This window comes from Elaeis guineensis, chromosome 1, assembly GCF_000442705.2.
Source record: "Elaeis guineensis isolate ETL-2024a chromosome 1, EG11, whole genome shotgun sequence".
NCBI lineage: Eukaryota > Viridiplantae > Streptophyta > Magnoliopsida > Arecales > Arecaceae > Elaeis > Elaeis guineensis.
The window spans coordinates 105,856,027-105,880,745 of NC_025993.2; the positions used below are offsets into that span (position 1 = coordinate 105,856,027).

General features: G+C 37.7%; 3 protein-coding genes across 5 annotated transcripts; 1 reads left to right on the forward strand and 2 right to left on the reverse strand.

Annotated features, from left to right (window-relative positions):
* Positions 1 to 110: 110 nt before the first annotated feature.
* On the reverse strand, positions 111 to 11,687 carry LOC105038297 (uncharacterized). 2 transcript variants are annotated; one of them, XM_010914057.3, is made up of 14 exons: positions 11,502 to 11,686; positions 10,582 to 10,701; positions 10,350 to 10,423; positions 10,118 to 10,189; positions 9,998 to 10,026; positions 9,582 to 9,632; positions 9,073 to 9,123; positions 8,630 to 8,689; positions 8,470 to 8,552; positions 6,849 to 6,996; positions 5,558 to 5,608; positions 3,578 to 3,682; positions 2,509 to 2,656; positions 111 to 394 (listed from the first exon to the last, which is right to left on the reverse strand). In XM_010914057.3, exons 1-13 carry the CDS (start codon positions 11,594 to 11,596, stop codon positions 2,519 to 2,521), a joined length of 1,077 nt encoding a protein of 358 aa, XP_010912359.1. In that variant the 5' UTR covers positions 11,597 to 11,686; the 3' UTR covers positions 111 to 394; positions 2,509 to 2,518. The 2 variants fall into 2 exon arrangements, with proteins under 2 accessions (XP_010912359.1, XP_010912360.1); XM_010914058.3 differs by lacking the exon at positions 111 to 394 and adding an exon at positions 2,222 to 2,361 and having other exon boundaries at positions 11,502 to 11,687.
* Positions 11,688 to 15,678: 3,991 nt separating this feature from the next.
* On the forward strand, positions 15,679 to 21,622 carry LOC105038298 (putative HVA22-like protein g). 2 transcript variants are annotated; one of them, XM_019848081.3, is made up of 7 exons: positions 15,679 to 15,945; positions 16,136 to 16,188; positions 16,303 to 16,407; positions 18,982 to 19,038; positions 19,125 to 19,188; positions 19,275 to 19,472; positions 21,273 to 21,622. In XM_019848081.3, the coding sequence occupies exons 2-7, from the start codon at positions 16,157 to 16,159 to the stop codon at positions 21,477 to 21,479; spliced, it is 663 nt and encodes a 220-aa protein (XP_019703640.1). In that variant the 5' UTR covers positions 15,679 to 15,945; positions 16,136 to 16,156; the 3' UTR covers positions 21,480 to 21,622. The 2 variants fall into 2 exon arrangements, with proteins under 2 accessions (XP_019703640.1, XP_019703641.1); XM_019848082.3 differs by having other exon boundaries at positions 15,679 to 15,918.
* Positions 21,596 to 22,354, reverse strand: LOC105038299 (uncharacterized). Its single transcript, XM_010914063.4, has one exon. It carries the CDS (start codon positions 22,214 to 22,216, stop codon positions 21,749 to 21,751), a length of 468 nt encoding a protein of 155 aa, XP_010912365.1. The 5' UTR covers positions 22,217 to 22,354; the 3' UTR covers positions 21,596 to 21,748.
* Positions 22,355 to 24,719: the final 2,365 nt, after the last annotated feature.

A 24,719-nucleotide genomic window follows, 5' to 3' on the forward strand; every position in this document is an offset into this window, starting at 1 on the left:
GAAGATATTCGAAAAAAATTTCAGCTTCAAAACTGTCAGAGTGTATCGGGACTAAATTCGGTGATCTGTCATTTAAGGAAGAAAGAATCATAGAAAGAAGCTACGTGAAGTTTAGAAAGCTACTTGCAAATACTAGTTTCAAGTCTTCATGGAAATCATAGAATATAAATTCTATGGCCAATAAAGTATGACAATAATTACTTGTTAAACGTTAAGATATTGATGGATGCATGCTATTACACTGAACACCTCATGCTCATCAGAGATTTGAAGCAGAAATCTTAAATGCGTACACAATACGTCCTTGGCGACGATATCTTCCGACACATCATCTGTGATCAAGCACCAGACGCAATGTAGGATGGAATCTTCCTTGCCACCCTGTTCTTCATCTCTAGGAGACATTCAAATAGGACAATGTTGACAATATTAGATTATATAATAAAGCAGCATTTTCCACGCCCATATGATATAAATCAATATATATAGTGCAGTGCATGTGATTGATGACTGCAACTGTGATACATATCTAATATCATAAGGAGGCTATTGGATATTCTAGTAATAGCTGGTGCAAATGGAAGTTTCTGTGGACCATATCATTCGATTTATGGGATTGGTGGGAGGAAGAGATTAAATTCTCTGGCAATCCTCCAGTAAAATAATAGGTTTGAATGGTAGAATAGAATGGAAGCATTTATGATTTAATTAGAGCAGTTCACGAGGAAAAGCACCTTATCCACCCGAAGTAGTAGTAGTAGACGCTCGTGAATGGGCCCCCGCAGTCCAACGTTCCCAAGCATCGTTGAACATGGGTCGGTCAATTAGGATCCCACAATGTTAGGATCCATGTCATTAGTTTTGGCATCTGGACTCCTCAAGGTGCCCATGGACCACTAGGATCAAATAGCATCATATGATTTATTGCTTGTTTTAAGATTTAAAAGAAGAAGAAGAAGCGACCCACGGATACTTTACTTATCACGTCGAAATTTTACCAATATACCATCCAACAAGTGAACCCACAATCTTTACCGCTAAGGATTCACAAGGTATTTCTGTACTCTATTTATGCTAGTTAGGATGTAAATTCCAGCGCGAGACCTGAAATAACAGACTGGTTCAGATCTGGCCCCAATCGGACCCAAATTAACTGGAAGCAGACATTAGGTATAATGGAAGCTTGAGTTTAATTTGAAGTTTTGAACAGAAGGGGAGTCGTTTCGGGAATAATAATAATAATAACAACAACAACAATAATGCCTGTCGAATGCTTGATTAGCAGTTGAGGGAGCACAGGAGACAACCTAGTGGTTAGAGTAAAGACACCCATATTTATGCTGACACTTCCTATAATCCTGTTCACCACAGGACAGCGAGTCCATCGGTTTTGGGGCCTAACTCAGGATTAGGTTCACGTCTGTTGGGAGGGATAAGAATCGACCAGGAACCAGCGAGCTCGTTTATGGGACACACGTGGAAAAGGGAGAGACAAGGGAAGAACAACAAAAGGAGACGAGTGAATAAAAAGATCCTACTTTCTTTGTCCCTGTTTTCTCATCTCTTTCATAGTAAAACAAAAATATTAGTAGGATAGCCTATGCATTCGCTATTGGTACAGTGCCTGAATGCCATAAGGAACCTTTCTTGATTTTAAGAAGATTATTATTCCCCTGGAGAGGAGAATGACCAACATGGAATATGGCATCTTCCTCACCTATCTCACTCTAAATGGGAAGATTCTAGTTCCGTCCTTCAAACGTTAAAAAAGGATTCACCTTCGCTTTGTGATCATCCACTATCGTAGAGTATTTTGAGCTATAAATATAATTAACCATTAAATAATACTTAATCTAGTAGACTCAATACTATAAATTTGTAAACTCAATAGGACTTGTACATGCTGTTATCTGCCAGGCTTTTTATAGAACGACCGAAACCATCAGATACAAGCATCTGAAATTATGAGTGAAACATTAAAGACTGAAGTTTCATAACGAAGTGGCAACTGGCAAGACTCCCAAGTGAGTCTGTTACTAAACATATCCCAGGCAGTATCATTTCAGTAACTAAGGAGTAGACCATTGACCATGACCAGTCAAATTAGCTTGCCACGTTTCTAAGAAAAGTGTAATGCTAAGCCAAAAGATTTAATTCATCCTTTAGCAGTCTAGTTTGTCCTATGGAAGGATTATATATTCCACCCAAAGATTTTGTCCTATGATCAGTCCAAAATAACCTGCTTCCGTTGAAAGATTCACATGAAGAGTTTCATTATCACTTGTACTGCTGTTTGCCAAAGCACAGGCTACCAATGCCAGAATCAGTTACCAGGAATTATGCCACTCTTCAAGTCATGAACTGCCTCACCAGAAACATTAGAAGGGAGGAGAGAGTAGCTTTGCAGCATTGTGCAGCAAAGTAATGCGACACTTACTATCATGAAGCTAGTTGCGGTAGCAGAAAATGAAGTCAAACTTAAAAGAATTATAAGGAAAAGAACCTAACCTGCCTCATTTTAATTTGAAATTTGATTTTTGATCAAGTCTGCTACATGGCGGGCAACCCATGCTGATCCCGCCTCGGTGCAGCAATAGGAATGTGTGTGGCCCTCTCTTTCGATTGACAAAGCAATACCTGGCACCTGCCTTGAAACCTGCAATCCACCATCCATGTATCTTTAATTGTTTGAAATAACCAGCATCCGGGATGCTACAGTAAAACCCTCAAGGAGAATCTTAATCCGCTGCCCAAAAAAACCTCTTAAGGAGAAAAAATAAGTTAATCTCAATTTCATGATCTCCACCCTTTGCTCTCAGGAGGTCAGAGGCATGATATCTAGTGTTTGAACTTGGACCGCATTCTATATACAAGCACATAGAAGGTTGTCTTTGGAAAGGGTAATTCGTGTAAGGAAGGCAGATTACCGGTCATTAGCATGTTAGCAGCCAATGACAGTACCCATATGCACTTTGTTTCACTCCTTTGGATATTTATGATATTTTATCTCAAGTGGAAAGAGTAGAACAGTAATCTCACTGCTTCTGTTGTATTCTATTTTATCTACTTTGACATATTTGATTAATTTTTAATTTCTGAGTTCTAGTTAAAAAGACAACCAGTATGGTCGAGCCAGGCCACAAGATCAAGTCCAGATTTCAACCCCTTAACAGTGATTAATTCAGCCAATTTTAAGCGCAACAGATATACAAGTCAGTCCATTCTGCCAGACAATACAGAGTTAACTGTTGGCTGTACTAAATGCAATGACATCAATTGTAAAAATTAGATCATCCTAGTGGAAAAAATTGCATTATATCAACACACATAGATATTTAATAATGGAAGAGAGATGTTGTGAGGATATAAATTTACTCATATTACTTTAGTTGAACCAGCTAATTTTGAGCATGCCAATACAAAGCAGAAATTTACACTGCACTGTTGAATAATTAAATCTAGCAGGTAATGCCCAGAATTCCAACTTTGCATGTTCATGATTCTATCTGGTAAAAGAATTCCAACTTTTCATGTTCATGATTCTATCTGGTAAGACAAAAATGCATACAATATTCACCTCTTCAAAGAGTGATAATGGACCCCAGTGGTCATCAATGCCAAACAAAAGTGCAATTTGGTTTTGTTTTTTTTTCATGAATTCCCAGTCTGGCTCTTCTGCAAGCTAAAAGTTGAAGAATGTAGTTAGCATGACAAAACAATACATCAGGAATCATTGCAACAAATAGATAATATTCTATAAGAAGCATATAGTTACATAATAAAATATATTTGACCCTGGAGCTGATGCCTAGTGTTCTACAAATAAACCTGAAATAAGAGATTTCTTGGGTTGACAAAGCAAGCATGGAAAAGTCAAACTCTTCAGTTAAAGAAATATGAAAAAAAAAGGAGAAATGAGATGGAAAAGTCAAACTCTTCACTAACTAAATTCATATGACACAATGGAAAAATAGAAACAGAGGTAAAAGATGTCCAAGAGTTTAATGATATCACTTTATTCATGAGGTTTCCCAAGCTTTCTGTGCTTTCTATGATTCAATTAGCAATTTTTAAGCCACAACATCTTCTAGGATTTGTTTAGTCTTTTACCTAAGGTTAGAAGATCTGAGTAAAATAGATTGGTTTTTGGCTGGAACCAAACTGAAGTTAACCCCAAACTCTGTTTCAGTCAGTTTCAGGTGAAACTAACCAAAATCAAACATGGATGCCACACTTACTCATTATACAGGTACAAAGTGTCATTTTCTTGCATTTTTTATTTCTTTATGTATACTTTGCCAATTAGCATCGATTTCTCGATCATTTTTCAAGTTTTTAAGTAAAATGAAAAGGATAATTGAGTGTATGGTTTGCAGAAAATAAGAGAAATGCAGCCCTTCCTGGGTACAAAAGGCTTTTTTGGTCTTTAAGATATTTAATGAGCAAACAGAGAAGGGTTCTATGCAGTTGATAGAACCCATAAAATAGTTTTGTAAGATTTAAGCTCTAAGGAAGATCTGAGCTTAAACTCTATAGGAACTTACATACTTTTTAGTTAATAAAATATATATTGATATTTGATATAATGGTAATCAAAATATTAACTTATATGAATATTTACATTGTTAGGCATTTAACGGTTAGGTTGTTATAAAACAATTGAATGTAAATATAGTTCTTTAACATTAAATCTTCAATTGTTTCTAAAGTATTTTAATTTTTCATATATTCAGGCTTTCAGCCTGACACTAAAACCATAAATTCAAAATATATAACTCATACAAATGCCATAAAGTTATGTAACATATGCTTCCTTGCCTTGTTTTATTTTTCTCTTTTTTTTTTTTTCATTTTTTTGGTTTTTTTGACCAGGATTTCAAAAATTGAGCAGAAATTGCTGAGACCACCAACATTAGCAAAAGTGAAACTCAACAAACCTGACAGAAACCATGTTTTTGAACCTTGGTTTCATCGAACTATGTAAGTGCTAGAAGTGAGTTCAGGGCAAGTAAGCTCTAGCACTAGGCATTTGCATGATACCTAATCAAGCATATTAAATGTCAACCAAGTGTAATCCTAATCAATTTCAAACAACTATGGTCAAATTTGCTACAAAGATATAAACATTGTCATATCTGACTTCTTCAATGATCTCATAGATTTTTAGGGTCACCTTATGGAAGTAGCAAGTTCGTAATCGAGCTGCATGAGTTACTTGCGCATGAAAAAAAGCATTGAAGTGGCTCACCTCCACCTACTTTCATGCAACCCTAATCTTTGGGCTGGTAAGCTAGCAGCTCTTCCTTGCACGTGCCATATCATATGTCAATTGTGAGTGATGAAAATTCATACTAAAGAAGAACTTATAAATTTTATGTGATGACAAAAGAGAAAGTGGACAGAAGGGCCTCCCTAAGAAGCACACAAAGATCATCTTTTGTTAAAGAGACATCTATCTTGGTTTAATTTTAGAGTACAAATTAACCTACAATGAAACATCTATACATTAGTCAGAACTCAGAATACATAAATTAGTCCTTTGAGTTTGTTGTATTACCTTTTTGAACTCTGTCATAGCCATGAAGAGGACATTGCGCATTGTATGGTACTGCATGGTTTATAAAAGAAGTCAGAATCTTTTATTTGAATTCCTACTGTTACAACATAGTGCAAAGGATGCTGCATAGAATGCAAAGATTCATGCAAGTCAGCATGCTTAGTGTCAAGGACTTATTTTTGGAGACAAGGTTGCATTATAGGAGTACAAATAGTTTATAGACTATCACATGACCTAAGTATAACACAAGCTTTAATGTGCTCAAGGAATTGAATCCTTGAAGCCCATTCCAATTGGGAAGGAAAATAAAAATAATGCCAGTCTTTACATGGAATAAATCCAAATCATAAAAGTTTTTCTGCAAGAGAGAAACGATTTAGAATGACAGGTAAGGTTCGCCGTACCATCCTATACCAAGCATATTATACCATACCAGAATCAAACTAAGACTTCATACAGGATCATACCGAGTTTCGGTATTATGCCAAACCGATCTATGTACTAGGCACACCAACACTATACCAGCATTTACTTGTGAGGTCCACTACCGAGATGCCAAACTGTGATTACAAGCTTTATTCAAGGTAAAAATATTGCTCGTTCAAGCATCTAATCCAATGGGAAAACAACTTCTCCATTAGAATCAAAGTGTAGTTCATGTACTCATAAAAATCTTATAGGGAAATGAAAATAATTATTAACCTACACTGCTTGCCACTTTGGTTCACATGCAAAAAGAAAGAAAAGAGAAATAAGTGACAAAAGACGCCCATGATTCAGGAAAGATGTGACTTCTTTTAAGAGAATACAAGAGCAATTTAGAGAACATTGATCAATTGTTTCTCAGTTTTTAGCACATGCACATCTTCTAACCATGTGTTCCTCATGATTTCTCATAAGCTTCTCGAGATGTTTCTTCATACATTACTCATACATCTCTTGGTTCTGGAATTACTTAATTGAATTAATTACCCAAACTTCTTCCCTAATAAGTATATCGATAGTATAACAAATATCTGACATTTATGATTCCAATGGAAATATAAGTAGGCTTCAAAAGGATAAAGAAGAAGGAAAAAAGTAATTGAGAAAAAACAACTTATAACAAATCCAGGTCCACTTCAAGAGGGAAAATGAAAGAAGTAAAAGAACGAGACTTTGTTGACTAGACTAGATGTAACATTTTTTTTTTCTGCCATCAAAATTTGAAATGGTACTTTGCTCTAACACCCCCCTTCCCCCACAACAACAACAACAACAAAAAAAGGAATTACTGAACAAAGAATATAACCTGTATAAGATGACTGCAAGTAACATCAACTGCTGTAGCAGACCATGACTGCCCAAGTGATCTTCTCACAATAGCATTTGTAACACTCATTGGAAATGACCCCAGAAACCCTGTAAAAGAACTTATGGCAGCACTTAGAATGGAGGACCTGAAATTTAGAAGACAAGGCAGAGTTTAGAATGCTAAACCTTGTAGTCAGCACATTATAATTTTCTATTAAGAGGTTTTCCAATACATGAAGCTAAATTATAAACTATGCATCTGCTAATATAGTCATTGTTTACATGATTCTGAAAAATTCTGCCAAGGGTACACTGGTTGCATATAAAAGGAGATTTGGAAGTCAGGCTAAGGAATCGTCTTTGGCTGCTTAAGTGTCAGGTAGCCTAAAGTACTCATGCATTTGCCTCCCACTTCCTAGAGAAGGTTGACCAGAATATACTGAAACACCTGTGATCTTGCATCCTTGTACCTTGATGATGATGGAACTTGATGCAAAATGCTGTTATTTAAATGGAATCTGACTTCAGCAATCTATGATTCAGGAATATACGTGTCGTCTAACAAGCATAGAGAGCAAGAAACAAACAAAATATTGCATAAAGAATACTGCATATAAGAGAGTTCAGCATTGAAATTTATTCTTCACTATTTGACTTATTTTAGACTTTAAGCATCAAGGATTCAATGTTTCAAGTAATTATCTCCTCTGTAGTGCAGTATATCTGCCAACAGTTCCCCTTTTGTTTACAAGTTGGTCAAGGAAGACGAAAAACTTAATCAAGTGGCTCATGCTCAAAAACAACCAATAAAACCTCTCATAGGACTGCAACTGAACTCCTATTTTGCCTCTGAATATGCAGATGTGATACCAACTCCACTATGAGAGCTTCAGAAAATACTACTACCTCAGAAATCAGTCTTCAAGAATCAATTAACTCCCTTTCTTGGGGAAAAAAGAATCAATGAAAGAAATGAAACAGTTTTATATTTTCAAGAGATTTGTCGAATCCACTACATGAAGCTTTCACTAGCAACAACACTATCCTTTTTGAAGTAGCTCTGAGTAAAGAATATATTGAATTTCCAGGGGAAGCAGATGCCCAGGCCTGTACATAAGAGACCAGAGAGAAAATAATGCAAGAAAAATGCAAAAGAAAAACTTAACTGCAGAGTTTCTTTTCCTCTTCGATTATGCTTAGAGAAAACAAGCTGGGCACTATGGAACACTTAAGCACCATGGAGAAGAAGACCCATGCTTATAGCTACCAGATAAACCACCACGAACATTTTAGACTCATTTGGAAATCATGAAGTTTGTTAGTGAAGGCAGGTTAGAAGCATTACAAGGACATAAAAATTTACAAACTTGGAACCCAATAAAGCTCCAAGCCCCTCCGCTTAAATCCTTTCTTATTCCAGAGAAGTTGATACACATCAAAAACTGTCAGCTGCCTACTGATGATTCAACTACCAGAAAATTTTAAGGTTTTAAAGCTATGGGAGTACAAACTGACTAAAATAAAAGACAGAAAACATTATGTTAATGCACTAGAAAAAATGTTGTGTAAAAACCTACAACAAAATAACAGCGACTGAGAGCAATCAGTGAAAACAATACCCTGCAATCATCCCAATCATGGACTGCTTTCTAGAATTCCTGTTTAAAGACAAAAATGGATAAAGTCCGATAACACATTTCACCTGTAACTCCAAGAAAATATGCACTGAATTAATCTTGAGTTTTAGAGAAAATGTCAAAAAGACAGGATAGAAGCCACCTGCTGTGGAAGCTTCTTGAATATTTCCAGGCTTATATATGAACCAATAGAATGTCCAACCTGCAACACAGCAAGAACACAAGCCATCTACAGTAAACTTGACATAAACAGGAATAGAAAATCTATCAATATGAGCTACATAGTAATATATCAGTAGAAAATCTAATTTTGGCACCACAATAAGATTACTTATCTGTCAAGATATCAAATATTATATATTTATAGTTATGTATCCATTTCACGTTATATTTTTTTAATAAGCTGAAGTATTCAGGTGTAACCCCATTTGTAAATTATAACAAAATAATATGCCGCTTTCCCATTGCAGATATTTAAAGTATAGAAACAACATTGCCGGACATCATTCTTTGAGCACATAATTACAAACAGCCAGTGAAAATAAAATTAGAAATCTGACCATTAATTACAGTTGAAGATACTACCAGAACTATTGGAAGTTCACTATTCTGGAGCTCTTGTTCGATAAAATCCACCTGCGAAGGTGAGATTGATGGACATCAGCATTAGAAACAATAAAACTAATACTTGAAGGGGAAAAAGACAAGAAAGAAGTTACATAAAGGAAAGAAAATTATGCTTCATATAGCTCCTAGTATAAGAAGACATGGAATTATTAACTCAAGTAACTTATGGAGCTACTAATGCAAAACTTAGGCAAAATTAGTTACTTCCTACAAAGGAAACAGAAAATGCTGAAGCTTTGGAGTTATAGTTATATACTAGGAGCACCAGCTTCTCAGGATAAAAATGACCGTGCCACTAGGATTCTGCTATTGACTAGGAGTGATATCACAAAATTACACAATACCATAATATAAGGATATGGATGCTAAACACAATGGGTTTAACAGTTTAATAGTCTTTGCTCCATGACCAAGATGCGAGATAATGAGAATCTTTGTTACTGACAAAAATAAAAACATCAGCAAACCTTATGATTGATTTGTTCTTGCAATGAGAACATCCTTCCATTCTCCCAATCCTAGCAGAAAATAAATTAGGAATGTCAATTTTATCTGTGGAAAAGTTTGCACCCAAAAAATTTGTAGGCTATTGGGTTAAAAGGCCTGAGTAATACTTTATCGAAAGACCAGATATCCTTCATGTCTCTTACCTTCTAGCTATGTAGTAATTAATTATCGAAAGTCTCAGGGCTATATAAATAACGTTATGGTATCTTTAGAATGGATTCAGTTCCATTTAAGGTTCTATCTGACCACCATGTGAGTTGTTGAAGACTCATGATTCACACAATGATTCTAATATTAAGGCCCACTGGTAATTCCTTTACACTGTTGTCAAAATATTAGGATTGTTGCTGTATTAATTTTAACAGTTGTATTATACCTTTCTAGAATGGGAAATGTGCCCGATTGCTGAATCAAGAAGGTGGACATTAGATGAAAACAATTAGCAAACCATCAAGATCACACAGAACTTTAAGTAGCCAAAGCCCATTTTCCTTGCCTGTTATAGATGCCTGCCCTTCAAGCAGTTCATATAATGCTTCAGCAAAGTCTTTGTAATATGACACAATACCTGCGATGAGCATTCAGATCACAAAGTCTCATGATAGATCATTCCGTGCCCAACGACAAGAAGGAAAAACTGAAACATTGTTGCAATATTTACCATAGAACACTAACAATCTAATGAGAATATAACTATTTGGAGGGAAAATAAATGATTGATGTTAAACCTGGATTCCCGGGGATAACAAGAATATGCAATGAGGGATCTTCAGAATGCAGCTCGAGCAGCTCGGTTGAGAAGCTACAATAGATAAAATGTACTGTTAGGTCTTGTTTTCGCACCACTCATCATCTTATCGCAAAGCATGTGAACTCATAAAGCCATAAATTAATGAATCGATAACAAAAAAAGTGCTTTGTCATTAACCATTTAGAGAACAGTAGAAATTGGGCCAGCACCTGGAGACGATGCAGATGCCGTTCGTTGCTTGCTTTCTCCCAAAAGATGATGATAATGCTACCCTCTCCATTGACCCGATGCACCTAGGAGTAAAATCCCCCCTAAATATGCTGGAACACCTGGGCAACAAGAGTTTTCAGGACAAAATCAACATCATCAAGAAAGAATGGCAAAGAAGGGTTCAGATATCCCTCCAAGAAGTCAGGAATTCCAGTAAATCTACTACAGAGAGCTTGACAAACAAGTCCCAATGTATCAGTTTTTGTTTGCATTCATGAGCAGCACTCACTTGATCTGATGATACCAGAAGAAGAAACAAATTTAGAAAGCAGAGTCAGCTCCAAAATGGAAAAGCACCTCATTGATAAAATTTCTGAACACTGATTTATCCATTTACATGTTGAAAGAACAAGACACTAATTTCTCTGGAAGCAGGGGAAGCAAATTTGTGGAGTGGTGGACAGAATAGGGTGAGCATTTTTTGGGTTCAGGCTTTTCTTGCTAATTAATTTCAGTGTCACACCACGGAACTCCAGAAAATTATCAAATCCAATTCGACTCCAAGATCAATTTAAAGACATTACAAGAGGAGGCATCAGAATTCCAGCTTCTGAGCTTCTCCTTTCTCCTCAATGATGCGAATGAATCTGGCTGTCTAATCAAATGCCAATGCGCCCAAAACTCGTAAGTCAATCGCAATCGATGGGGTTTTAGGAATTACTCGCATTGGAATAAACACTGCTAAAATTGCAAATCCAACTCGAAATTTGATCGCGATTATTTTAAAGAAAGAAATCAAGAAATCGACAAGTTGGTTTCGGACAGTTCGGATAACGTAAGAGAGATTTCAAATTTTCTTTTTCTTCCGTGCAAGTTCCGGGGGAACATGGATAAAAGAGTGGAAAGGCGGAAAGAAAACCTTGATTCTTGTTTTTTTCCGAAAGTAAGTCGAGTCGGGCGAGCGGCGGAGCGCACGATGGAGTAGGAGGAGAAGGGAGAGCACGGAGACGGCATGAGCAGCCTTTGAGAACGGGGATGCTTATCAATCGGCCAGCATGGAAGCCTTTGAGGGGGCGTTTGGTGACCCACCTGGGATGATAATCCAAATCTTAGGTGATCTGATCCTGACGGCCTAAAATCATTGGTCACGGTACAGTGGTTAAACATTTCTAATACATATAAATAATTTATTTGATATACTATAAAAATTTAAGATGTCCAAACATATAATATTCAAAATATTCTGATATATTTTAGATGAAAAGTGAAAAAAATAAAAAAAGAAATTAAAAAAAAAAATCTTGTATTACCGTGACTGAATTTAAAAAAAAAAAATCATCGAGTCAAAGAATTGAATAATTGAGATTTAGGATTGGGCAGAAAAAATTTTAGAAAAATAATGGAAGAAGAAAGTATTTCCTTCTCAATGCCCCAACTACCCATCTGACCCACATAAAGAATATTACGTACCCGATGAAAAAATATTACGGTAAAAAAAAATATATTTTATTTGACAGAGAGTCTTTTGATTATAAAGATATTTTGGTTAACATGGAGTGATGTTGAATATCCGTCCTCAAAAGCAGATTTTCTATCACCGAATTGAATGGTAATTTGAAGAGTGTGGATGATTTGAAATCACTGCCATGTATAGAGATGGCAAAATCGATCCGACCCGATGGATATGCATCCTGCCCAAATCCGATCAAATCCGAAAAATAGGATTTGACCGGATTTGGGTTCGGATTTGGATAAAACCCGAAAACTGTAGCACAGGTATGGGTAGTATTATTTTCTACCCAAATTCGAATCCGAATCCGATCTGAACCTACGGGTATGGATAATATCCGAATCTATATCCGAATATATATGTTTATATTTCTGTTTTGGTAATTCTGTTTTGGTTGATAATATGTATAAAATTATTTTGGTTATTTATATGTTCTGTGTTGAATTGTAATTCTATTTCTATATTTGATTTCTATAAATCTGCATTTATAAATTATGTTCTATGTTGAATTGATAATTTTGTTTTGATTGATAATATATATATAATTATTTTGATTGTTTATTTTTTTTAGGTATGGGATAGGCATGGGGCGAGTATGGGTTGGATATGGGAAAATGGGTTATCCGTAGGTATCTCCGAATCCATTGAATATGGGGATGGATATCTCTTTTCTTTTATCCGATCAGATATCTGGTAGGGTTTGGATATAGGGTATTAAGTTTGGATTTGGGGATGGATAGTACAATACTCGACCCAAATCCTATCTATTGCCATCTTTAGCCATGTAGGATCACCATGATGCAACCAAATATGGAGATCTCATCACCTCCACCCACATCACTCTTGATCTTGGGTGGATCATCCAATACCAAATGTCCTCTGAGGCTGTTTTAAGGCCATGCCCATCACTAGCCCATGGACTATAACTTCCTGGTCACGTAAATGGAATTGGGCATCTGCAAGTTGACCAATTAAACAACATCTTGAAGATAGGCAAATGTTATGATTGATTTTTTTTTTTTTTGTTTGGTAAAATTGATTTAATTCAAGATTTGAGTACTGCAGGTAACATAGGCATGAGGCTTCACTTGCTTGCCTAGATGCATGACCCTATAAAACCATGCTATATGCAGAAGGTGAATTATTTTCAAGAGCATCTAAATTAGTTATGTGCATCATATCATGATCCTCTCTTGGTTAGATGTTCACAATAATAAGAAGATCTTGAAGCATCTCAATAGAATTTGATTGCCTACCTTGGTGCATGAGCCTACAAAGCTAGTCCATTGTGCAGAAGGTAAGTGATTTTTTTCATGAGCCACCAAGCTAATTATGTGCATCACATCATGATCAGCTCTAGTTAGACAAGGTTCACAATAACAAGAATATCTGGAAGGATGTCAATAGAATTTGACCTATGCCCTCCCCGGTAAGGAGAAAGGTACCATGTGACTATCCAAACTTGATGTTTGCCATTCATGCCAAGACTTCCACTAATCAAGCATGGTACTTGACAAGTGAAATGCACCTGATGAGATATAAGTGTACAAGGCTAATTCAAGAGGACAAAGTTTTTGATTGACACCTTGAAACACAAAAATGGATAAATTGTTACCTGCCATGCGAAATGCACTCAATTAGTGAAAAAAAGTGGATCATGGATATGTAACCAAATATCATGGAATGAGGGAAATTAAGAAGTAATTTATTCATGATCCACATTGTATGGTAAATTATCAGGAGGTTGACATTATGTTATTAGATTATTTGATATATGCAAATTTGATAACATGTACTTGTGGTAATGTATTTAGTATATGTTTCTTGCATTAAAATTTAATTATGAGAGAGAACCAAGAGAAAAAAGGAGCATATTTTTTATGGACGTGAGGCTTGTAGCCACAGGGAAACTTCCAAAACAAAGGCCAGAGGTGCAGACAAGGACACAACTTCTACAGACCATGTCAAGACTTGTGCATCATGAACTAGAACATATAAACTGGCTTTTTCCTAGTAATTGAATCTATTATTTTCCTTGATCTCCCAAGATGGTTGATCAAGAACATAAATTGTCTTCATTTCTTTTGTAGTTTCTACAAACTCAAGATGCAATATGCATGCATGACATGTGCTCTAACCTCATATCCTTGGTTAACCGTGATCGTCTTGCCACCCTCAACGTCAGCTGGCTGTGTTTTTGTTTATTTTAGTTTGACTGGTTGTTGATAGGCTGGAAGCACCTTCCTTCCTTTTACTCTCTCTGCTTTATTTCTTGCTAAATAAAATTGCCATTCAACAGTCAATGGTCTGATAGGTTCAGAGCTTCAACTCGGTTTTAGAGGAAGCTTCCATGCATCTTGACCATTTCTTAAGAACATGGCCTGCTTGATATCATGAACAAGTCAAAGGCAAGTTGCTTTTAACTTCACCTTGGTGGAGAAAAGCCACAACAAATGAATCAAACAACTGTGGATCAGAAAATTCTTTGAGCACAGAATATTTAATGTCGACAAAAGACCTGAAAAAGAAGGCTAAGCTTTCATATCTTCCTTCCATTGTCGTGTTAGATGAGCAAGCACTAAATGAGTTGGATCAAATCAAACAGTGTGCAAAATGTGCAAAATATGGATGAGATGCAGTTGTTTCATAAGCATGCTTGAGTCGCTGTAGTAGCAAAGGATGCATGGCATTTTCTAATATGAATAATCCTTGCAGTCCTTAGTTATAAGAGGAGAGGTACCACTGCTGCTAGCCTACTACTAGTCCAAGGGTTGATCTGCCCTGAGGAGAGAGGCAAAGGAAAACCGAGCATTTTGCTAGCTTTGTTGTTTGTTATAAAAAATAACTTGCTGAAGTTTGATGAGTAATATATGTGATCCTAGTGCACATCACGCAGATAGGCCAAGCTGATTGCCTTGATTTTAATATTAGCAGGGGTCATCAATGATTGTAAACGAGTGCATCTGATTGGATGGTGACTCGATTGATCACACGCAAAGAAAATTCATAGATTTTGATAAATCTCATCATTATAAAAATCGTTAGTCAGATGACAACCTAACCAAACAACTTCAAACACCAACTCTTTAACAGTAGAGAATCCCCAGCAGTGCACCAGGAATCAAATCCATGGCCAAGACCACCAAGACTCAAGTCGTCATGAACCAGTAAAGTCCACATCCCTGAGTTCAACCAATGCGTGAAGAGAACATCTTGTGCTTTTTTTATTCGCGTGTATGTTGGAAGACGTTTAACTAACTTGTCCCAATTAACTACCCTCCTTCGCCTCCCCACCTTTCCCAGGCCCAGGCAAAGCCGGGTCGTTGTTCTATACCGACTACTTTAGACCGAGATTATGGGCTCTGTTATCCCCACCGGAATAGAGATATCCAGTTTCTAACGGTAACATGACGAAATGACGAAATACCCTCGATGTCTTGCTATGATTATCGGTCGAATTTTAGTAAATTAATTAAAGATTACGGGCAAGATGGTAAATTCGTACTAACGGTCGACTCCCGGAGAAACCCTTCCTTCTTTTGGTTGCTCAGCGAGGCGTGTAATAAATTCCGCGGGAAGTCGTAGCTCGGAAGCAACCGCCCCTTCTCCCTCTCGTGACGCGATTCCCAGGACCCGATATAAGAGGATTTATAGATCATTAGAGGAAGAATAGATAGAGAAGTGGTTTCAAATAGGATCATCTCCTTGGGCACCAAGTTTTGGAGACAATTCTCTTCTTTCTCGTTTTCTTGGACGCAGAACAAGAAAGATACACTTCGGATTCCAAGCCGGGAAGTGCGATAAAACCATTGGAGTTTAATCCAAGGTTTAAGTTCTTGCCTTTCGTTTCCAGGTTTCTTTCCTATCCATGTAACTTGCAATGCAATCTTCTTTTCTCTTAATAAGTCATGGGGAAAGTTCCTCACTTCCTCCACATTTCATCATTAAAAAAAAAAAAGGTGGGGGGGTGTTTCTTGGGGTTGCTTTTTCTTTATTTCTTGTTTGGGTTTCTTAATTTTTTTCATCTTGTTTTGGAATTGTAGGGCTTTGTGGGAATTGGAAACATGTTGGGAGATCTCGCCACCAAAGTTCTTGTGTAAGTCATCTTCTTTTTTGATTTTTCTTTTTCAATAAGAACTTGTTCTTGGGTCATTTAATTGTAGATTCTTTGATCTGATTGGTTTATATGTTGCTTCCAATATATCGGCAGGATGTTGTTTGGATACGCCTATCCAGCATTTGAATGCTTCAAGACGTTGGAGCAGAGGCGGTGGCCCGGTGAGGTCGAGCAGCTCCGGTTCTGGTGCCAATACTGGTGAGTTCTTTCTTGATAGGGAAAAGCTCAAATCTTTATCTCTGTTTCTAGCTGTATGCAATGGATTCTTGTCTCAAATTGTGATTAATTGAAGTAAGCTGTCTGCAATGATTTTGCTTGACTGAATGGAATTCAAAATTAGGCTATTAGAATCCTTGAGTTCGAAAGGAATAACAAGAAGAAGGATTACAGAAGTTTGAGTTTTGGTCATTACTTTGTTTGTAGATGATGTATTCTCGTTGGGAATTTCAGTTATTTGAATTTAGTTATTTCTAATAATTTTATTTGGCTGATTGATGTGGAAGCTTAAGTCCAAAACAAGGCAATCAAATTTTCTTCTTTTTCTTTTCTTTTCTTTTTTTTGATAACACAGCTAATGATATCAAAATTAAGAAGAAAATTTGAGTTTCGTACCCCAATGTCCTCTAGGAATTGGATTTGGAATCAACTTCCATGTGCACTAACACAGGAGGAATTGCCGGTGTCAATGCTCTAAAACTTGTTACATGGCATAAAGTGGGAACTCCAGAATTTTTTTAAAAAAATTTTCAGAGGATTACTTAATTCGTTCTATGGTTGGCATGCTATTAAAATTTAGGCATGTTTCCATCACGCATAAGACCAATTCAAGTAAACATCAGAGGATTTTTGGAAGATCCTGAGTGATTGACCAAGTCTATAATGCAGTGCAATAATGTTAAACTTGTCTTCAAGTCAAGGTTCGAATCCGACAAGCTCTTCAGACAGAGGTGCTAACCAAACGGGCTAACAATTGTTTACCAAAGCAAAAGTTAAGCCTGTTTCCATCACTCGAAAGACCAATTCAATCAAAACAAAAAATAGATGATTTTGGAACATTTTGGATGATTGACCAAGTCTACGGTCCTGAGGAGTAATTGCTAAAATTATTCTCAAGACAAGGTTTTTTTAAGCTTCTAATACCAACTTTACATACATGGATGGATGTTTTCCTTTTGGAAAATGCCCTGAGGTTGTGTAGTTTACCACAAAAGTTGGTGGGTGACAATGAATCCCCTTGCTTGAGTTGTATCTAGTTGTTTCGCTGTGATATACCTTACCAGCAGAACTCCACTTGCTCAAATAGATTGTTCTTAGAATGCTATTGTTGACCAAGAAATTGGAATTCTAAGTTAGGTCAATGTTCAGGAACTTGGCATATACCCCACAGTGGATCCCAAACCACATATTCAAATATTCACCCTGAAATATGCCATAGGTGGCTTGCATTATAATTAGGCTTTCGTATACTTTATAGATTAATTTGGGCTGAAAATTTATTCTCATTTATGTAACTCACGAATGATGCAAGAGATATACAGTGATCTCACGAGTTAGTGATGACATATATGTTGGATATTTGATCATTGATTCAATTCTGTACCTTTGATTGGATTCATTATGCAGCTGCTAATGTACTCATTTGGTACTCAGGCATCCAATATATGCAAAACCAAAGAAGCACTGCAGTTTTGCTATAATGAATTAGGTCAGTTAGGCAACACCAAGTATTGCCAGAGCATATTTAAAAGCTGGCTTTCTAGAAATTTTGACCATGCTTCTGCTTCATATTCTTTGTGCATAAGGTATCAATACTGTTTAGAGGTGCAGCTTAGGCAGATTGGGTCGGGTTGATGGCAAATTCCAACCGAACACAACTTTTAAATTCTTCGACTGTAATCCAATATAACCTGGTCTTGACTCGGGATTTTTCTAAGCTAGCCCCATCTAATCTTGTCTTGATCTTAATTTGTGTTGGATTAGATGGCTGAGTCAGGTTGTGCCATATTAGCTAGATTAAATCAGATTAAATAGGATATTTAAGGTACAAAAAAGGTTTGGGACATTTTTATTAGATCAATACTTGTCGAATCGAGGCCTCAATCATTCAAATTTTCATGTTGGGTCCAACTTAGGTTAGGGCCAGGTTTGGATTGGATTAAAAGCTAGCGAAATTCTTATTGCACCATGCACGGTGCAGAACGAGCTGCACCGCGTGTGGTGATTGGCACGCACGAAGCCCCACCACCCCCTGCATGCAATCCAATCACCGCGCGTGGTGCGGTGCACAAAGAATTGCTCTTAAAAGCTAACCCTATCCTAATCTCACTTGATGTTAGGTTGAGATTTTTGAAATCTATGAAGTCTCAACCCAGCCATAACCAATAATTGGGTTAGGCAGGTAGCTTTCGGTTAGGCCCAACCCAAGCTGCAAGGGGAATTGAGGTACTTATAGATCAAATATTCCTTGGCGGAGGACCGGAAATCATGACAAACTTTGCCTATAAATCATTTATGCTTTTGGAACTCAATGTTTCCCTTTTATCCCATTATTTCTTGAGCAAGTACTGACTTTGTCTTTTCCCACTTGATTGTAACTTTCTCACATTCAATAAGTATGGTTTGTCAATCCATGATTTCCTCAAATCATCACTATTTTCCTTCTAATTGAAACAGTCATGCTGCCATAATTGTCTCAACTTCTGATTGATTGTAGTGGTTTATCAAAACATCTGGATAAGATGAATCATGCTTACCAACAACATGAAATTGCAGGGTCATAGTTGCAATTGTGACAATCATTGAGAGATTTGGCGAACCTCTCGTTTCATGGTAATGACAATTAAATTGGTTAAAGGGTTTATTTTCTCATTTAAGTTATTCTCATATTACTAATTACTTGTTACTAATTCATGAAGGTTGCCTATGTATGGAGAAGCTAAGCTAGCCTTCTTCGTCTATTTATGGTATCCAAAAACAAAGGTAATCAAAGGAATTACATTAATTTATCAGATTTGATTATGTGACATTTTTGTGATGTTCATATCATAAATTTCAACCGTATTCAGGGATCTGATCTTATGTATGAGACCTTCCTGCGGCCGCTCGTCATGCAATATGAACCTGATATTGAACAGAGATTAAGGAATTTGAGGGCTAAATCTGGAGAATTGCTTGCATTCTACATGAAGAACTTCACAGATAAAGGGACTACTTTATTTCTAGAAGTTCTCAACTATGTGGTCTCGGGGCCATCTAGAACACAGGTAATTGCTAATTTTAAAGTTACAATATAAATTCATATTTTGTTTTTCGGAAGATACACCCAAGGTAAGCAATGGTTCTAATCATATATCATACTTAATTAATCTTGGTGGTTAAAGGATACTGTATTTCATATTAGTGACTGATTTCTTCTGAATTTGGAAAAAGACAACTAAGTAAGCTGTAAATGATTCAGAGTGGCTGAAACTGACCATTTGGCCACTCTATTAGCTGACCAACTTCAGATGCTTCATTTTAAAAAACTTAAAAGCTCCTGAATGTAATGGATATTATAAAATTTGAAAGAAAATATGATATTGTACTAAATTAATCCTGGTGACTGATTTCTTTTGAAGTTGGAAGAAACGATCTAAACAAGCTGTAAATGATTGACCGGAGAAATATGATTGAAACTGACCATTTGGCCACTTTATTGGCTGACCGATTTCAGAAGTCTCGTCTTAAAAAACTTAGTAGGTCTATAAGAATGCTTCTAAATCTAATGGATATCATAAAATTTGAAAGAAAATATGATGACATACTAATTAATCCTGATGGTTAAAATATGTTGTATTTGATTTTAGTGACTGATTTCTTCTGACTGAAACTGACTATTTGGCCACTATTGGCTGACCAACTTCAAGAGTTTCATCTTTTTTTAATTTTTTTTTTAAAAAAAGAAAAATCTTAATAGGTATGTAAGAACATTTCTAAATATAATGGATATTATAAGATTTGAAGGACAAGATGATGGACCACACCAATCCACTTGCGCCACATGAGAATGATTGACGTGCCCACCCCTATCGTTACTTTGTTTTAAAAATATGCAGTTTGGATGGACTCGATACTCTAGTTCTGATCTTTACACCTGGGATCCAGTGGATGATGGCATTTCTCCATGGACCCATCGAGTAATCAGCGCATGTTCTCAACTATATCCATTAAAAGTTGATATCATATTTCTACCCAAAAAAAAAGCTGATATCGTATGAAAAGGAAATATTTTTATTGAAATTAAACTTGACTTTAGGAATCCTATGGATGAAGACTTGGTCTCCTCTAACCAAAAAAAAAAAAAAAAAAGACCCCTTTCGGTGGGCAACCTTCCATTTCATCTAAAAAACAAAACCCATCTCTTTGAACTTATTGAATTTCAAAATTTATAGAATTAAGTAATTATCCCTTATTATATTGCAGATTAAAACTAAAAACAACCAAGGCATACGATAATTTACTTGATCTTTTTTTTTTTAATTTTTTTGTCACATAGTTTCGAAAAGTTATTGTTTACAGCGCATGTCCTGTATGACTATACAATCAATAATGACCGCTGATTTTTATAAATCTTATTCATCAAGCATGTATCTCTGTGCATCAGTATAAAAATCGGTGGTTGTGATTGGTAGTATGGCGGCGCATGCTGGTGCATATGGTACTGTCAGCAATAATTTCTCCATGGTTCATGCACATGGCCATCCCTTAGCTGGATGTTCTTTTCCAATGGATGTGAGGCTGCGCCAACTCCTCTACAGTATGGATTTTTATTCCACTGAAAACTATCTGGATACTGACTTGATATACAGTTGAGCTGGTTGTAAGCCAAAATTAGGCACCATTTTTTTTTTTCTGGACCACCACTTTTGATAAAAAAAAATTGGAAACGTCCAACACTTGACGCTGCCAGGTCAGTTAAACACAACCAACCATCCGCACAATATATATATACAACTAGTCTTCTACTAAGTCTACAATTTGAAACGTCCCTCAAATAGTTTAATACCGTGGCTTCGAACGTGCAGAGCAACAGACGGTCAGGATCGTCCGGCCCTCCGAACCCCAGTGCAATCTTACGGTCGGCCCGGGAGGCTCCGGCACCGGAAGTAGGCGTCCGCGGCCATCCCAACGCCATGGGGCTCACCGCCGAGGAATTGGAAGAAGACGCCGCCGTCGCCGAGTCCCTCCGCGCCGCACGTGTCCAACTTCGCCGACCGCGACACCGCCAATAAAATTTACACAAAAAATATATATATATATATTGAGGTGGAAATAGAATAGTGGTAGGTGGGATTAGCGCTCCGTTTGTCTTTTTTTTTTTTGGAAATTTTTTTATTCTATAAAAAAATTCAAAAATCCCAATCAGTTAGCATTCTTTCTTTGTCTCTATCCTTCCAATGTACAAAAAGTTAATAAAAAGCATAAAAAGAAAAAAAGAAAAGAAAGGAAAAGAGAAAGAAATGTGTAACTCCTGCCGTTACTGTCGCCGTCAGCGTCAACGTCAACGACGAGATCGCCGGATGGACTGGAGGAATCGGCCGACGAAGTGCAAGCAGGAGCTGGCGACGCCGCAGGAGAGGACGGAGAGAAGCCGCCGGAGGGGGCCGTGGCGGCGGCGAGGGGTACCGGACGCCCACGAGGAGGGAGTGGGCTGGAGGTAGGCGTAGGCGGCCTGCTTCACCAGCCGGTTCCTGATCTGAATCTCGCCGGCGCCGGGGGTGCCGGGGCAGGCGGAGTGGGTGGGGGAGAGGAGGCCGTAGGAGGCGGAGGAGGAGGAGGGAGAGGAGGCGAGGATGTCGCGGAGGCTGGTGTAGCCGGTGTCCGCCCTGCTCCAGTTATGTAGCTCGAAGTCGCCGCCGCCGTTCAGGTCGAGCGGCGCCATCGTGATCGCCGGCCGCCGGAGGGAGGGTTTCTTCACCACCCTCCAGTGGCGGAGCTCGTAGTCGCCGCTCGCGGGCGATGGGGGCATGAGAAACGTGGTAGAAGGAGACAGAAATTTGGAGAGGGGAAGAGAGGAGAAGATGGAGGGAGCTTAAGAACGAAGTATTAATAGTATTTAAGGGTACGGGGAAATCTACCAAGGAAAGAGATTAGAGACAGTTTTGGAAACGGCAGAATTTTAAACTAGATTAGGCAAATCTTTGGATCAAGATTTGGGAAATCTGGCAACTTAAATGTCGGGGCCAATCAAGACCGTCCGATGATCTGGTGTTTAAACTATACCACTTCTCATCCTCTCATCTGCAATTATTGGAGTTGCGTCGTTGTATTAAAAAGTTGATTTAGTTAATTAAGGAAGTAGGAATTAAGGGGATTAATGATTTGGTGGTGCAACTTCTGATGGAGTTTGGGGCTAATGAGAAGTATTATCTGTGGTGCGGTTTGAAATTAAGGGTGGGATTGACGATTGGAATAGGGAACGTTTTTGGTGGGTGAGTTTTTGGGACCCGGGAAATTAAGGTGTGGCGGAGGAGCGGCTTGTTTGGTCGCTGTTTTAGAGCGTGTGGAGCCGGATAGGGCCGCTGATTTGGACCATGGGAGGTTTTATTTGGAAATATGTTGGCTGATATAAATGTTATTTGCTTTGGTTGGCTCCATGCGTCATGATGCGAGGATGTTGTATATAAAACAACTTTTGTATCCATCTCTATTGTTGGATTGAGGACGCCGTCCCTGGAGGAACCGGAAAGAGGGAAAATATCCAATACACCTTTCCTAGGCATATATGAGAAACGAAATGATATAGCTTTACCAATAAAGAATGTGCACCCAATGCTTGGTGAAATGAACTTATGGTTGAAGGTCCGGAACGTGTACATGAGATGTCAAATTTGTAAGGTAGTCATTGAATATAAATCCGCCAGCGGCTATATAATTGGATTTGATTTCAATAATTTAATTATGTATGCCTGATAAATTAATTTTGGGGTATCACTCTAGTTGAATTAAAGACACCAACTACTCAATCTTGAAAACCAAAAGAAGGTACATGTGATGGATTATCTTTATATCCAGCTCAATAAATTTGGAATTGCCTATAAGTCCTGCATTGTTAGAATGAAATAACCTATATCAATTTATCAAAAAAAAAAAAATTCTGGAGTATCCGTATTATTGCTTTCTTTCAAACAAAAGCTGTAAAGAAACTGAGTTTTGTTTTGTTTTGTTTTTTTTTTTGCACTAATGAGCTCACACAAAGCGGAACACATTGCGTGTTTTTCTCTGGCTTCAATCAAATGCCTTTCGGCCATCCCAAGTACCATGTAACATCATTCGATGAATAATCTTCACTAACCATTAATTTGATGCGCTCAAAGTTACCAACCAAACATTCGTTTCTCTTGATCTCTTGATTGATTATGTGCTCCACACTCGTCATGCTCAAATTTGATAGAATCTACGTAGACCCATTTTGTTTGGGAGAGTAACAATTGAGAACCAATCACGGTATTGCCTCTCTAGGCAGTGAAGCACCCATTTTGTCGTCTGTATACGGAGGAGTAGACGTTGACTGGTAGATGGGGTTTCGGGCATACCTATGATAGGTGGTAGCTGGCATGCTTTACAGTGGACAATGAGGTCAAAAAGGTGAGAACCCAAAGGACGAATTGCTGTCAAGAATAGTGGGTGAGGTGTCTAAGAAGGAGACTCCCACCAACACCAACGACGAAGAATCTTGTTTTCTTTTTTCTTCCTTTTTATGCACATATTTCTTTGATTTTTGCAATAAAAAAGGACGAAGAATCTTGCAAGCTTTTAAACCCAAAGGCACCACTTGGGGTCCAAATGGAAGGATAGATAACTGATCCAGAAGTGATTCTGAGCGTGTTTGGGATCACGGATGTTGGGATATACTGATTGACTCCTATATGCCGATTTATCTTCAGAACGGTCCGATCGATATCCGATTCTACCCATCGAACGAATATACGATTCTGACAATGACTGCCGATAATATCTGATCAAAAATATGTCGGTCAAACAGATCAATACTGTTTCCAACCGATCGAGCGGCCGAACCCATATTATCAACTCACTGTCGGAGGTGGCAGCCGACATCCGATTTCCACAAGGCACCAGATCAGCCGACGATATTTTCGAATCACCACCCAACGTCCCGTCAACCAAATACCGACATACAGTCGGTCAGTCCGTCCAAACGCCATACAACCGCTATGGGCTGTTGTTCTACCAAGGACATGCTGTACGACTGTCATGGGACATTGTCCTGCTAAGGACATGGATTAATTTCAATGACTTGACAACCCCCGACGATTTGATAGCCCCCGACGATTTGACAACTCTCCAGTTGTCTACACCATTAATGGCAAGACCATACCGCATTCTACTATAAAATGGGGTAAGGCAATAGTTTTGGTAAGCTCTCTCTCTGACGGAGCCTCTGATTTTTTCACTGTTGCCTAGTCTCCTCTCTGACTTAAGCATCGGAGGGTCCCCGTCGGAGGCATCTC